General features: G+C 58.9%; 1 protein-coding gene across 4 annotated transcripts in view; it reads left to right on the plus strand.

Moving 5' to 3' along the window:
• Nucleotides 1-303: 303 nt before the first annotated feature.
• The window catches only part of NFIC (nuclear factor I C), a 67287-nt gene continuing 51428 nt past the window's right edge, over nucleotides 304-16162 (plus strand). For 2 of the 4 annotated variants that reach the window (XM_037042504.1, XM_037042505.1), the window contains exon 1: nucleotides 6859-6974. In XM_037042504.1, coding sequence (XP_036898399.1) covers nucleotides 6945-6974 — 30 coding nt within the window. In that variant the 5' untranslated portion in view covers nucleotides 6859-6944. Of the gene's footprint in view, nucleotides 709-6855; nucleotides 6975-16162 lie in introns of those variants that run through there. The other 2 variants (XM_037042503.1, XM_037042502.1) reach the window with 2 other exon arrangements.

Consider the following 16162-nt stretch of genomic DNA (forward strand, 5'->3'; position numbering starts at 1 on the left):
TGAGTCCAAGTCAGGCTCTGGGTGTATGGGTGACACCCCGAAGGCTGTGAGCATGTGGGCCCCCGTGTCTGTCTGAGTGACACTCGCAGGGTGTCATTGTGAATCTGTGTTGGTGGCATTCTGCAAGAGGTGTGCATCCTATACACCGTATAGGCTGTGCGCGTGGGTCCCCGTGTGTCTGGATGACACCCACAGGCTGTGTCTGTAACACGCTGCAAGCACCTAGTGTGCCGGTCTGCGCGCGTCAGTGTGCGTGGTAACCGAGTCGGAGCGAAGGAGGCCCGGGCCGCTAGTGTCCTCAGCCCTCTGCGTGTGTGTGTATGCGCCTGTGTGAGCGCGCGCGCGCCGCGGAGAAGGTGGATCCGCTCTGTCCGCCGGGAGCCCGCCCCGGGCCCCACGACCCGCCGCTGCGGCCACTGGCCCGGCCTCCGCTGGCGCGGGCCGGGCAGGGGATGGAGCTACCGCTGCCCGGGCCCGGGAGTCCAGCGGCCTGAGAAGCGGGCGGTGCGCGGGGCCGGGGAAGGCGGGCCGAGGGGAGGGTCCTACGGACCCGGGGGGCGGGCGCGGCGCGCCCCCTCCCTGGCGCGCTCGCTCCCTCCCACGAGCGCCCTCCCTCACAGCCTCCTCCCGCCGCCTCCGGCCCCCCCTCGCCGGGGACCGAGCGCGCTCGCTCCGGCGCCGGCCTCGCCTCCTCGCAGCAGCGCCATGGTACGTCGCCGCCCCCACTTTCGTTTTCGCCCGGGGAGTTTTTGGGGTGGTGCGTGGGCTCCGGGCGAAAGTTGCCAGGTCTTGGGGGGGGCGCCCCAAGGAAGGGTTCGATGCGGGGACACCCCCTTCCACCCGCCGCCGCAGGACCCCCGCCCGCCGGTGCCCCCCCTCGCGGCTGGGGGCGGAGCTGGCGCGCAGGGCGCAGCGGGGGATCCCAAGTGGGGGGCCCCTCGTGGGCGCCGCGGAATTGGCGGGGAGGGCGGGGCTCCCGGGAGAGGGTGCCCCTCAACCAGGCCGGGCCCCCGCCCCCTGTCCGGCACGGAGGGGAGGAGGGAGGACGAGGCCCTGGGCGCACGACCCCGAAGCGCGCAGCCCACGGGGGAGCGAAGCCGGGGAGGGGTCGCCCGGTTGGGCAGGGGTCGCGGTGGCCCCCGGGGGTGCCCCGGCCCGGGTGAGCGCGGCGCGCCAGCTAGCGGAAAATGGCCGCTGCGGAGAGGGGCGGAGAGCGCGCCACGGTCGCCGCCGGGCGCCTTGAACTTGGAGTCCGGCGGGCGGCGGCGCTTGGCGCCACGCAAGGGCAGCCCCCACGGCCTGCCCTCACGCCGTCTGAGCCCCGCCCACAGGCTGACCCTAGCCGGGCCGCGGCGCACGCCAGGTCTCACCCGGGAGGGGTCACCGGGTCTCGGCCCCGAGCGCCCCAGGCCGGCGAGCCTAGGTGCTTGCACTTGAGGATTCCGGTGTCTGGTCTCCGGGTATCGGTGGCATCCGCGCTCTAGGGGTGCATTTGGGGGCTCCAGAGCTCCCTAACGGGTCAGCATGGGAATCCGGGGATGCGTTCTCGGGTCTGTGCAGCTAGGTGGTCTCGTCCCTGTCCGTGGGTACGTGGGTTCCTATATGTCGGGTCCTCTCCTTTATGTGCCTGCGCATCCACGTGGCTGGGTGTGTTGTGTTGCGTGTGTAAGAGCATTGTGCTTCTCTGGGACAGTGTGCTTGTGTCTTTGGGTAACTGGGCAAGTGTGCCGTGTGTCACTGTGTAATGGTGCTGTGAAGCTGTGTGGCTGCGTTGTATATCCCTGGGGGCCGTGATGTCCCTGGGTGACCGTGTGGGGTGTTCCCGTGTGTGCGACGGTTATGGGGTTGTGGGTGAGTGAGGAACGGTGTCGTGTGTCTGCCTCCCAGGGGACAGTTAGGTGTCTCTCTGTGCAGGTGCCTGGTGCTGAGTGACTGTCTTGGGGATGGGTCTACACTTTCCCCCTGGCCCCTCCAGTTCTTTTTCCTGCCACGGGGCTTCTGGAGGGGGGTGGCTGGTATTTCCTCTACCTTGCCAAAACCCTGTTCCCTCATCTCATCCCAATCCATCCCCCCACTGCCTCCCTGCCTCGAGGTCCCCATGGGTGTGGACCCAGGTGGTCCTGGTTTGAGTTTTAGGCTCGAGGTTGCACTGGGATGCGATCATTGGGTGGCAGCAATGTCGCCTGCCAGGAACCGCGAGCGCACTGGGACCAGCCCCAGAGGCGGACAGGGCGACAGGGGTCCCCACCTCTCTTTTGGCCTAGGTTTTGAGGGAGGGTTGGTTACTGAAGCACAGGGGCTATCTGGGCCCAGGCGGTGGCCAAGGAGACCCTCTCACCTTCCAGGCTGGGGGCTGTCCCCTTCACTCCTGCCTCCCAGCTCTTGCTGAGGACCAGGCCAGGGGTGGGAGGTCCAGAGTGTTATTTTCTACCCTCCAGGGGAATCCCTGCTGTACCAACCACCCGCCCCACGGGCCTTTATATAATTTTCCAAATAGGAAAGCCCTAAGGCTAGGCCAAGTCTCTGCTTTTTACTTAAAACCTGCAAGCCATTTTGGGAGGGCTGTTTGGGAAGGGGAGGAAAAGGGACTCCACGTTGACACAGGGGTACATACACACAGTGCTCAGGGTTGCATGCTCCCATCAGCCCCTTCACCCTCACTGAGGCCGTTCCCCACACCAGCTGCCAGCACTAAGCCCTGTCCCAGCACACCCCTGTGCAGCCACATGTCCATGGTCTGCCCTGCACCACACTCCCCCATCCCCACTTTCTCCAGGGGTCCAGGGGTCCACAGTGTGTTCACAAGCATACACCCGAGAGACACCCTCAAGAAGTGCTTGGTCACAGCCACACATGTACATAAATCCCTGCACACACTGGTGCACACACAACCACATGGACCCACAGTGACACACACACAGACACCTACACTGGAGGGAGAGGGAGGATGGGGGGCGGGGACTGCCAGGAGGAAGGAATGGGGTGTGCTGTGCTGTGTGCCACTGTGTGCATGAGTGCTACATTCTGTTGTGGGTGTGTGTGCTGCTGGAAAGCCTGTGTCGTGTTTGGGTGTGATTATGTGATTGTGGGTGAGTGTACCTGTGTTGTATTTGGGACTGTGTGTGCACTTGTGTGGGTGTGTCAGTGTGTAGGTCTGTATGTGTGTACACATCTGTGTGTCTGAGTGTGTGTCTGTGGGTTGTCTTCATGTGTTTCTTTGTCACTCTGTGTGTGTCTGTGTGTGTCACGCCAGATCTGCATGTCGGTACCTGAGTCCATGTGTGTGAAAGTCTGTGTCTGTGCCGGCATGGTTGTGTGTGCACCTGAGACCTGTGTGTCGTATGTCACTCTGTGTGTGTGTGTGTGTGGCTGCACCCGCCCTAGTGTCATATCCCACCTTTACTTCCCACGAGGGAGGAGCCTCCGTTCCTCATCCGCAAAATGGAGACGCACAGACCCTCCCTGGAGTGCACGGGGACGGGGGGTGGGGCACGGTCAGGACGGAGCATTCGTGGCCTGGTTCTCTGGGTGTGGCCGCTGTGGTGTTGCCACTGGGGCTCCTATTACTTGGACTCTTGTCGTCCCTGACTGAGCTACTCTGAATGCCTCTCACCTTTTCAAAGTTTACTTTTTAATTACACAAGCCATTCATGAACATCTAAGAAGAGTACACAAGTGAAAATGGTACCTTCCTCATCACCCCCACCTTGGTGGGACTCCAGTCCAGGGGGGTCCTGTAGTCATCCAGCTTTGTCTTAGCAACTGCAGGTGGGACAGATAGACATTCTTGTAAAGGACACGTGTATATTATTATAAAGGGTAGTTTTTAATCTCATAGAGGATACACGAGTGTTCTTTTTTTTTCTTAATCTCAAATGAGATCTCGAGTCTTCTGGCTGAGTCTACAGCAGGGGTTCTCAACCAAGGGTGGTCCTGCCCCCAGGGGACACTGGGCAATGTTGGGGGACATTTGTGATTGTCTTCATGGGAGTGTTCCTGGAATGCAGTGGGAGGAGGAATCTGGTCCAGACCTTGCTCTTGGAGATGGCTCCATTGGGAGCCCGTGCCCATACCAGCCCCCACGATGCTGAACCAGCCCCGCAGAGATGGACACCTGGAGACTCGTTGGCATTAGTTTTGCAGGGTTGTGTCGACACTGCTGTGCATCTGTAGTTTGTCTACCATGTGTGTGGGACAGTTACAGAGAAGCCAAAGAGCAAGTTCTAGGGAGAATGCATTTTTAATTTTTAACAAATGAGCTCAATTGCGGTCCAAAATGCCAGGAGCTAAGTCATGCACCCCTTTTTAGGCCCTTCCACACACAGGTCCAAATCCACCAGTCACCATGTTGAGAGACCACGATGCACAGGTGCTGTCTGACCCGTCTGCACTCGCTGATCTGCTCACATGGGGCGGGGGAGACACCTTGATCGCCCCACTCCACATAGAGGGAAGCTAGGACACAGGTTAAGCTGCTGGCTGGAGGAGATGCAAATTCAGATGCAACCCTGCAGCCCAACAGGCCTGCTGTGGTCCTACTATGTGCACTCCAGGGGCCTCTCCTGCCTGAACTGTGGGGTGGGCAAAAGCAGGTTTGCAGTTCTGAGTACATGGAACACAGTTTATTCTTGCACTACTTATCAACTATTGCATTATAGCTGTAAGCCCGCTTTTGCCCACTCCTATGTGTGTGCATACATATGTGTGTGTGTACCGTTGCTGTTAGTGAACTTGTAGAAGGTTCTACCGTCCACTGCAACTGCTAACATTAACACAGTCCTCACACACATTACCTCAAGAACTCCGATCTCCCCAACCTTCCGAGATGAGTCCTCATGTTGCCATTTCACAGGTGTGGAAACTGAGTTCCAAGAGGTGCAGGCTGTGCTCTTCAAACTTGACCTTGAAAGGAACCTCACCTGCTCCATGAAGGTTGCAGGCAGGGCAGGGATGGGGGCAGTCTGAGGAGAATGCTCAGAAATACACTTTAACATTTAAATGTCTGAACTAGGGATTCCGCCATCTGCGTTCCTGGCATTTTCTTCAGTGATCAAGTACTGCTTTACGTTGTGTTGGTGTTTGGGCTCCTAGACCCCTGCCTCCCCGTTTCATCCTGGGGTTTGAAGTGCCCGCCGGAGCTGCACAGTGGGGGGTTTCAAAAACATTTTTGAAGTGCTCAGGATGCGCTAAGTGCCCTTCGAATGACTGTCAGACACACACAGTGAGGAGCACATGGGCACCGGGAACTGTGCCGCGGGTGGGTCCTGCTCCCTCCCAGTTGAGCAAGGGGCCCCCGAACAAGTGGCATTGCTTCCTGGGCCTCAGTTTTCTCCGCTGTAATACAGGGAAATATCAGGGCTGCTGGCATCGCCCCAGGCTTGGGACAGCCGCCCTCAGTTGGTGACAATGTCATTCGCCTCAGGATGATCAGAGAAACTAGTCAAAATGGCCAAGCCTTCTAACAGTGTGTTGGGGCACATTTGATAGGAAGTCAAAGCTCTGCTAAGTAACATTGTCCTTATGCTAGCAGACCCTACAGGGTGCGCACTGCTAGGCCACCTTACGGAGCAAAACACCGCCGGACAGAAGCAAGGGGCCACGTCCCCCTGGTCTGTGAGGTGGAAAGGAGAGCTTAGGTAGCCTCTGAGCCAGGCTGGGAGGGGGAGTGAGCCAACCTGGAGGGGGAGAGTTAAGGCCCGGTGTTGAGGCCAAGGTCGTCAGGCACTCTGGGGACTCAGAATGGGAGACAGCAGGTCTGTGCTTAATTCAAGAAGGAGAACCATGGAGCTTGAAGAAGTGGGCTTCTCTGCCAGATGGCCTGACTCCAAGCCATTCACTGTGCCTCAGTTTCCAGATCTTTGAAATGGGCACATGGCTGGGGTTGATAGGAATCTGTGGACAACCAGGATGAGGCTGCGAGGGTTTATCTAGCCAGCCTGAGGTTCTTTCTGGACAAATTCCTCTTGGGGTTCTGCGGAGACTTATGGGGGAGGCCAAAGCCACTCCCTCCCCCGTTCCCCTTTGGTGCTGGCCAACGAAGAACGAGCAGATTCTTGGACGCTCCTGGGTTAGCTGGGGTCCCTGTGGCCATTGGGGGCGTAGTTGTAGCCAAGTCCCTCTGCCTGGGCATTGCAGTCCCTGTCTGGCTCTCGGGGACCAGGGAGGAGAGGGTGCAGGAGACCCTTCTCCTGCCATACACCGCGGGACGTACATCTTTAAGGGCTTTCCGCGCGCTGCGCGGCCTCTGCACACGTCACTGCTTCATTCTCCACCCCGCTCCCCCCCCCCCCACCCCTTGGCTCGTTTCTCCAACTTCCCGGCCAGCTCCGGGCGGGTGGGGGGGTGTCATAATAATCCATCTCCGGCCCCCAAATGTCCAGCAACAGCCTAGCATCCCCTCCCCACCTGACTTGGGAAGCCGGTCCTGGGGGACCCTCTGCAGTCTCATTGAGTATGGCTGCGGGTCCCCATCCGGTGTCCCGAGCCCAGCGGCTAGAAATTCGTAATAATAGCAATAATGGGGTTCTCGAGGCATGAGGGGAGCGGCTCTCCTTCCTCGTTCGCGCTCTTTTTTTCCCTCTTTTCTTTGAAAGTTGGATGTTGAGAAGTGGGAGGTTCGGGTGGGAGGAGAGAAATTGGGGGGAGGGAGGGGAGAGAAATTGGGGGGAAGGGAGGGGGAGGTTGCCAGAGGGAGAAGAGACAGAGACACTGAGACGGAGGAGGGGAGAGGGAGAGAGAAGGTGGGGGGCAGGAAAAGAAGAGAGGGAGTGAGAGACGCAGGAGAGAGGGAGGGAGAGAGCGGGAGGGAGGGAGGGAGACCGAGGGAGGAGGCGGCTAGGAGCGCGCGCCGGCCGCGGCCGCGGGGGGGGGGGGGGTTGGAAAAATGACTCAGTAAGTTCAGCGCGCCCGCTCCGGCCGGCCCTGCGCCTCCCGCCGCGCCCGGGATGTATTCGTCCCCGCTCTGCCTGACCCAGGTACGCCCCCCGCCCACGCCGCCCGCGCACCGGGTCCCGCATTCCCCGCATCCCAGCCCCGGAGTTTTGAAGCCCGAGGAGGCGGGACGAAAAAGGCTGGCGTCCTCCGGCTGCCCAGGCCGGGACGCCCCCAACAGGGACCAGGGACCAGTGGGGGATGGGCTGGGCCAGGACCCCCCTCTTTCACCCCATACACTCACTCGAATTCCTGCCGTGCCACTCGACTCCCCTCCCCGCGACCAGGACCTCCCCCAGTCCCGGACGTTTGGGCGCGGGCTGCAGGTTCGCTTCCCCCAAAGCAGGATGAGCTCCCCCATCCACTCGGGAAGGTCTGAGGGGAGCCCCAAAGACAGGGCTCTGCGTGAATCCCGTGCCTGGACTGGGGACTACCTCTAAGAAGAATTGAGGGGGTCCTGGCTGGCTCCTGAGCTCCCCAGTACTCTTGATGTGTTCCTGGGACCCTCTCCTCACCAAGGCTGCGCCCCGTCACTTCCAGCCCCGGCTGCCTTTTCCCCCATTATTGGCCCACGTGTGCGTGGAGGGGGGAGGGGGCGCGCGAACTTGGAGGTGCCAGCGGTGGGGGGAGGGGTGCTCGACTTCCCGGCTTGGTCTCCTGCTCCCCCCCAACCCCGCGCCACCACCACCATCCCGATGTTTTCGCCGCATCGATTTAGGGGTTATTGAGCCGAAGCCAGGAGGAGCTGAGAGGCCTGCACTCCGGGGTCGGCTGGCACTGCGGTGCTGCTCACGCCCTTGCCCGCCAGCACCTGCCCCTGCCCCCGCTGTAGCCTCTCACCCTTGACCACACTCCCAGGCTGCCCAGGCTGAGCCCTGGTGCAGAGATGAGGTGGGGGGACGTCCCTGCCGCAGGCGGAACACGGGAACGTCCCAGCTCCCTCCCAGACAACACCCACCCTTCCCTTAGTTCTATCTTCCAGCTTCGGGGGGGCCCCCCCCAAGTCCGTGTGTGTCTGTAGACCAGTGGGGTTCCAGCCTCAGTTTCCCTTGAGGTGACATTGGGCTAAGGCAGTTTCTGGAGAGAGATGCAGCATGGCCTCCAAACTGTAAAGTGCAGTGCAGGCTGTCCTGAGGAGCACTGTGTGGGAGAGTGCAGATGCAGGTTTAGGCCCCAGAGACTCAGTCCCTGCCAGGGGTCCCCCGTGCAGGGTGGGATCTTTGTCACTGGCCTCCTCAAGCACCCGCTAAGAAGTTCCTGGCTTTAGGCAGAAACAGTGAGGGCTGGTGCTGACCGGGGGTCTCAGTCTTATCCTGCCCACGACCTCCTGGATGACCTTGGGCAGGTCCCTGCCCCTCTGCAGCCCTCCATTTCCCTCTCTGAGCAACTTTCGGAAGGGGTCCCTCAAAGAGTCATCACTGGCCCATCTCAGTTTCTCCGTCATCCTGAAATTCCTCATAACATCTAGGGTTCTAGTTCAGTAAGTGTGGGACTGTAGGCCTGCCCGACTCAGGCCTTAGCGGGGTGAGTGGCCTGTGTGGCTCTGGGTGCTGCTGCCCCCTCTGCCCTTCTTGCGCTCTCCCTAGATCCATGGTTGGGGGGGGGGCAGGCAGAGGAAGGCTATTCCAGGCGAGGAGGTTGGAAGGCCGCCTGTTGTCACTGCGCCCTGGAATTCCCCCATCAGGACGCTGGGAGACAGGCCTCTATCCACGTTGCAGAGAGGGGGTGGTGGGGAGAGCCAGAGCCCTGGCGTCACCCATGAACTTGGGCACTCACTGGGCCTGGCTTTCCCCAGGAGCAGGGCAAGGATCAGCCAGGTGACTCTTGTGAAGTCACAAAAATCAGGTTGCTGGGCGTGAGGGACCGGGAGACACAGGCAGAGAGAACCAGAGCGCTCCCTGCTGGGGTGGGGAAGGAGCGACCTGAGGGCAGGGGCTCCCCTCCTCTGTTTATTCTCCCCTGTGCCCCCCACCCCGGAAGGAAGCCCCACCCCCGCCAAGCCTCAGTTTAATCCCTGTAGCTCCTTGCAGGCCCAGCGCAGTCTGGCGTCTCAAGCTGGGAGACCTGGGAGGACCCTGACCACCCCTGCAGGACCCCCTCCCCGGTTGTCTGGTTCAGTCTCCCCAATCTGCCCCCACCCCATTTCTCTCTGTCCTTCTCTCTCCCTGCCTCCTTCTCTCCGTGTCTGTTCTCCCTATCTCTCTCTGCCCCTCTCTGTCCTCGTCATTTCATCTTTCTGTCTCTGTCGTCCCTCTCCCTCGCAACACCTCTGTTTCTCACCATCTTCCCCCTGTTTGTGTCTCTCTCTTTGCCCCGTCTGTCTCTCCCTGTGTCCCTCAGTCTCCAGGCCTCCATCTCCCCTCTTGACTTGACTAATTTTACAACCTGAGTCCGGCCTAAAATAGCTCCGTTTTAGCCGATGTGACTGATCTGACCCGGATCCTCCTAGGAGCTGAGACTGGTTTGGGGGCTGCACCTCTGGTGCGAGCTGTCCTGTGCTCCCAGCCCTGCCCACCAAGGGGTGGTGGTGGCCCTGAAGTATTCTGGGAGCCCTGTCCTTGTTTCAATGGCGGTGACTCAAGCGCTTTTTCACTTTTACTCTTAAGAGGAACTGTGTGGAGCAGCCGTTACTTCCATAAATCCTGCCGGCGGGAAGGCCGGCCTCCCTGCGCTTGCCCCACTCTGGGCCTCCCTCCCTGCCTCCCTTCTGCCTGCTGCCACCGCCACGTTAGTTATTCCGGGTTTGGGGCCAAATCTCTCTTGGCTGCAGTGCCCAGGATTCCCCGGGGCCACAGCCAGCGAGTGTAGCCGCCAGGGCCCCCTCCCTCATTCATTCATTCTTTCCTTCATTCCTTCACCTGGGTCCTTCTCAGGGAGGCACTCCCTTTACTGCCGTTTCTCCAGCAGGGAGACTGAGGCTGAGAGAGGGCCCTGACTTTTGTTTCTTTTAGTAGATCTTTATTAAGCACCTCCCATGGGAGTGAGGGGGAGGCAAAATGCAGTGAGGTCTAGGCCTGGTGTGAGGGTCAGGCTTCCCCAGTGCCTCTGGGCCGGGAAGGGGGCCAAGACCAGAAAGGGCCAGGGCCTGCCCAGAACAGCACAGCGTGGCCCGTGCCTCTGGTTGGGTAGCCAGACCTGGGCGGGTGGGGACTCTCTGTGTGCCCACTACGTCCTGTAGAAGGCACAGCCTCGCTCCAGGTCTTTGTGTCTCCCGTTCCCTCCCTCCGAGTCTGTATCTCTCCCCCTCCCTTCTCCGCAGTGGAGGTGCCTCAGCACCAGGGCCCAGTGCCTTGTAAATCTCGAAGCTGGGATTCTGGCCTAGTCAGCGTTCTCTCTCCCTCTCTCCCTTTCTCTCTCTCCCTCTCTCCCTCTCTCCCTCTCTCCCTCTCTCCCTCTCTCCCTCTCTCCCTCTCTCCCTCTCTCCCTCTCTCCCTCTCTCTCTCTCTCTCTCTCTCTCTCTCCCTCTCTCCCTCTCTCCTCCCACCCATCTATCTTTCCCTTCTCCCCCTCCCTCTCCCTCTCCTCCTCCCTCCCTCCTTCTGTCTTATCTGTCTGTCTCCCTCTGTCTCTCTGTCTCTTCATCTCTTCTCTCTCTCCACCTGAGCCTCCCTCCCTCCCTGTCTCAGGACAAAATGGATGGGAAATGCTGAGTCCTGGGGCCTCCTGCCCCAGGCAGCCCCTGCTCAGGTTCACACACCTAGGCGAGTGTTGATCTGCAGCCAGTGCACGGGCACCCCAACACTCCCATGCACACTCACACCACACCTGAGAGGACAGGACCCCCACAGATGGGGGGTGGGTAGCAGACACCTAGGATGCCTCAGATCTGCATGCAAATCTTGCTCAGGAGGCTCAGAATGGAGTCCCCTTTCCAGTTATATGACTCTGGGTGGTGACCAAGCCCTCCATGCCTCAGTACCCTCCCAGTGCAAGGAAGTGGCCAGTGACCCTCAAATCCTCAGGCTGCCTAAGCATTCAAGGAAGCAGGACACCTCTGAGGTGCTGGGCACAGGGTCTGGCACACAGTTGGTGCTCATAAATATTTGTTGCATGAATGGACGGATGGGCGGGGGAATGGATGGACGGTTCTGCCAGTTGAGAGAAGGCACTTGAATCTCTTTGGGCCTCAGCCTCTCTCCCTGTGTCCCCCAGTGGGAGATAATTATGCCTTCCTCCGACTCCTTGCCTTCAAACAGTGACTGGTATACAGTAGACAGCAAATAACTGTGGATAGCATTGACCCCAGAAAAACTGGAGCTTTGACCCATGAGGATTTTTCTGTTGACCATTCCTCCCAGGCCAGCCCTGTCCAGGGTCTCCCCAAGTTTGGCCAGACCAGCAGCCTTTGTCAGCTGGGGTGTGTGAACGGGGCCAACAGGCAAAGGATGAGATTGGTTTTTAAAAATATTTTATTTATTTATCTTTAGAGGGGATGGGAAGGAGAGAAATATCAGTGTATGGCTGCCTCTTGTGAGTCCCCTGCTGGGGACTGGCCTGCAACCCAGGCATGTGTCCTGACTGGGAATTGAACCGTAATCGTGTGGTTCGCAGGCCCACACTCAGTCCACTGAGCTACACCAGCCAGGGCAGGATGAGATTGTTCCTTCACTGCTCTGGACTCTGGGGACACCACAGTGAACGACACAGATCAAACCCCTCTCCTAGAGGGCTGCAGTCTAGATGTGGGGTGGGCAGGAAACATGGGGACAACACAGGACAGTGGGGCCCCCTCCCAGGAGGAGGAGGAGGTGGTGGCAGGTGGTCCAGGATGGAGCAGGGGAAGGGAGCCACACAGAGTTCAGAGGGATCATGGGGAGTGCAGAGTGGGCATCGCTGGGAGCTCCAAGGCTGGGGTCAGACTGCAGCCCCAGCAGTGGGGCTGAGGAGTCAGGAGGCCTGCAGGGGCTCAGGTGCACGTCCCAGCACTGCTCCTTCCTGGCTGTGTGACTTTGGACCAGTGGCTCCAATGCTCAGTGCCTCATTCTCTCCTTCCAGGCAGTGGGCACAGTAAATGCTCAGCCTCCAAAACACATGACCTCCTGGACACCATGCCTTTGGCTCAGCCCCCATCCTCTCCCTGGGATACCAGACAAGAAGTCAGAGTTCCCGGCTCACACTCACTTGCCAGTTTGTTGCAGGGGTTTCACTCTCTGGTCTGTTTATCAGATTCCTCCCAGTGGCCCGGCCAGTAAGTCCCTGCACAACCAGCCTCCGTCCCTTCCCTGCCCTCACCCCTCCACTCTCCCTCTTGTTCACTCTGCTGTAGCTTCACCTGCCTCCTCACTGTTCCCATAAAGCTCTGGGCATGGTCCTGCCTCCTGCCTTTGCACGTGCTGGTGTTGCTCTCTCCACCTGGAAAGCTGCTCTGATCGTCATCCTTCAGGTCTTTGTTCAAGCGTCCTCTCCTATGAGAGACCTCCCTATGAACCCCAAGAAACAGCCCCCAAGGGATTCCCTGGCCCCCTCAAACTCCTTTAACTTTCTTCAAACCACTTTGTTGGACCTGACATTTTATTACACACTTGGTTTGTTTCACATCTCTTTCTGCCCCAGATGCAGATCTGGGTGCCAGCCGAACCCAGGTCACTCCTGGGTCTCCAGCACCGGGCGTGGGGTTGGCACACAGCAGGCACTCCGTAAATGTTCGTTGAACTACAGAGTGACTCTCTCCCTCATTAGATAGAGCTGTTCATAAGCTCTGATGCTCCCAGCTTGTGGGGAGGAGATACCTTAGGTTGGGAACCCTAACCTGGTGCCAGATGAGTCTGCATTTGCATGTAAGCTCTGCTGTCTGCCACTTCACCTGGGCTTCACTTGAAGGGGACGTTGAAATCCGGGCCTTGAAGGATGCATAGGAGTTGAGAATGAGCACTTAGGAGGTGGGTAACATAGTGATTCCTGAATGAACAGAGGAGAAAGAAAATCCTTCCTAGAATACTTTTTTGGTGGAAATTGGAGTTCCATGTGATGGTTTGCTGTCCTGGACTCTGAGGGTGGTAGGGACACCAGAGGGGCCCAGCCCAATGCACAGTTGTCCTGCCCATAGGGCCCAGCAAGGGCTCGGACCCAGGGGCCTGCCTCCAGGCTGCTGCTGCCCTCTCTGGCTGGGAAGTCCCAGTGGGCCAAGTGCGGTTTCTGGGGAAGGCCTAGCCTTGTTCCCCTCCCTCTGCCCTCTGGTTACCAGAGCAGTAGGCAAGCCCCCCAACAGGCCACAGTGCCCCTTTCTGCCCATTTTACTAAATGAGAAACTGAGGCCCCAAGTGGAGCAGTGATTTGTTCCTGGGTCACACAGAAGGTGCAAATGGAGGCCAATATCACCCCGCCTCATTCCCCTCTAGGGTCTGCCTAGTGATGAGCACCTCAGCCCTGGGACTTAAGGTTGAAGGAGGAGGAACAGCTGGACCCAGACCCCACAGTTTGTGTGGTCCAAACCCGGTCTGAGGGAACCCCAAGGAGAGCAGGAAATGAAGGAACACCGGAGATAGGGCTTTGAGGGATGTGTAGGAGTTTGGGAGGATTCTCAGGGTCTAGCTTGCCTTGGCTGTCTCCTTTGCCCTGTCAGCCACTGAGGACATTGGGAGGCACCTGCAGAAGAGGCCTTGGTTGTTACAGGTCTTATGGGACAAAGAGAGTGACTGGCCTGACCTCCCGGGGAGGACAAGAGAGGACAGGGCAGCAGGTCCATGACCCAGTTACAGACTGTTTGTCTTCCTTCCTCCAGGACCAACTAGGGTCACTGGTGACGTGGGCTCCCACCCCTGCTCGCCTCCCTGGCACCTCTCCCCAGAGAGGGGATAGAGATCAGAGAGGGGGAGGAGGGGGGGAAAAAGGGAAGGAGCTGGGGAGGTGTGGGGGCTTAGGGAGGAGGAGCCCAGGCCAAGAAAAAAAACTGAGGGAAAGGGGCTCAAAAGTGGGGAGGTGCTCAGAGAGAAAGGCTGGCGGTCAAGGAGAGGAGGAGTCGGGGCTGTAGCCTGCCCCTGCTGGCTGACACCCCAGCTGCCTCTTCCCAGCTCCCTCTTATCAGGGCCCCAGGAACCACCAGAACTTGGGTGACAGCCACCGCCCAACGTCCACGCCGTTGCCCTGGCATTCCCTCCACAGGGACAGCGACCTGTGCCTCTATTGATTCCCTGCCCCCCACCCCCAGTTTCTCTAGCCAGACGGCCTGGGCGCCAGGCCCAGCTCTGCTGATGGGCTGTGTGACCCTGGACGCGTGGCCGCTTGTCTCTGGGCCTGGCGTGCCGCAGGGTATTCGAGCGCAGGACAGGCAACTCGGGTTGGACAGGGACTGGCAGGAGATGGGCCCCTTCGTCCTCCCTCTGCCTCAGCAGGTCAGCGGGGTGGGGGCCGAAGAAAAGGACCCAAGGTTCAGTCCCTGCCACAGTTGTTCCAGTGACTCATGCTTCAGAGCACATTGGAGTGGGGAACTGGGCGCACAAGCCGAGCCCCGTTCCACCCCACCCTGGTGAGGGCAGAAGGCTATTTTCAGAGACTCAGTAATAAGTGAAATCTGAGGTCATCCCCCTCCCCCCATGGCCGGAGATGGCTCAAAGGAAGATGAAGTACAGAGCAGCGAGGGCAAGCGGGTACCATGTGCGTCCAGGTCTGGAGGTGCGACTGCGCCCAGCCGCATCCACTTGGAAAGCCAACCACGAGTCCACAGCAGTTGCTTCTCTCTGTCTGAGACCCCAGCCTCACAGAGAGCAGGCTGTTCCGAGGAAGGGGCCTGAGGACCGTTGGAGGGGTAGGAGTCCTGGGTTCTTACCCTCACACAGGCCCTGAGAGTGAGACCTAAGCCAGGTCTCCACGCCTCCGTGAGCCTCGGTTTCCACATCATGCAATGTACAGCAAAGCCTCAGGCCTTTCCCTGACCCCCTGGAAGATCACAAGCAACCAAAGTAATCATAACCACATCAATAAGAATAGTGCAGTGGAACTTCGGTTCTTGAACTTAATTCTCTCCGGAAGGCTGTTGGAGAAGCGATTTGCTTGAAAACCGAATCATTTTTTCCCCATTAGAAATACAGTGTCAGCATGAAAGGGTTGTCGGATTGAGAACAGAAGTTCTGTTCCACAATCGAGACATTTTTGTGAAGAACTTGGTCGAGAACTGAATTGTTCAAGATGGGAGACATTCAAGAACCATGGTTTGACAGTCACAGCTAATACAGCCTTTTGAGGACTGGGCAGATAATGGGGTTCATAAGCCAGGAAGAGCTATCACCCCATTCAAGAAGCCTAGCACTGCCCAGGCAGGAGTAGGGAGGTGGGACCGATGTTTTTCTTCTGTCTTCCTTTCTCCTTGAGCGTCTCACTCTTGAGGCTAAGAAACCAGGTCCCGATGTTCTGTGGACTGTTTCCCTTGCTAGATAACGAAGAGAGTGACGCAGCCCTCCTGCCCTCTGAGAAGGGGATGGGGCCTCCCCTGTGGCTCTTCAAGGGGCCCTGCTGGGGCTGTTGCTTCCATGGGGGGAGTCAGATGGGTGTGGGGTCCAGTCAAAGCCCCTCATGACTGGGTCCCTTCTTACAACCTCTGTTTCCTTATTGGGGGCCCAGCAATGCCAATTAGGCATGATGGGAGGGAGATGTTGAAGTCACAGCTCTGGCTAGGTCCCACCCTCCCCAGGCCTCAGTTTCTCCATCAGCGGAATGGGTCTCTGGGGGACAGGGTGAGGTGAACTGGTCCTCAGGGGCTCCTCTCTCTGGCTCTGAACCTCCATGGATGAGCTCCCCAGTCTGCAGTGTATTCTGCCCTGGTGTCTAGAACCTCAGCTTTCCTGGCCCGTACAATGGGCCTGTGCCAGAGACCCCACGCTTCCATCAGCCTCTGACATCCAGGGGTCCTAGTCTCCGTCTGTGGGCCTCAGCCAGTCCTGTCCGTACATGTGATCTTTAGAAACAGCCCGTTGTCCTCATTTTTTTCCCATCAGGGGTGGCCCTGGACCCCCAGCTGGGTCAGCTTCCTCTGCTGAGCAGTGGGGTCTGAGAATGGAGCCCCAGGCACTATTCCCCACTCCTGGTTTCTCCTGCAGTCTCTGAGCACCCACTGTGTGCTCAGCCCTGCTCTCAACCTTGGAGCTCACACAGAGCCTTGGGAGCCCAGTGCTAGCCATCGGTTTTGTCAATAAAGTTTTATTGGAATATCTGGCTGTGCCAGTCATTAACAGCTCAGCTGTGTTGCACTTAACAGTGCAAAATGGAGTAGTGGCAACTGAAATATTCACTATCTGGT

This window comes from Sturnira hondurensis, unplaced genomic scaffold (assembly GCF_014824575.4).
Source record: "Sturnira hondurensis isolate 20B ecotype Veracruz unplaced genomic scaffold, ASM1482457v3 Scaffold0003693, whole genome shotgun sequence".
Lineage (NCBI taxonomy): Eukaryota > Metazoa > Chordata > Mammalia > Chiroptera > Phyllostomidae > Sturnira > Sturnira hondurensis.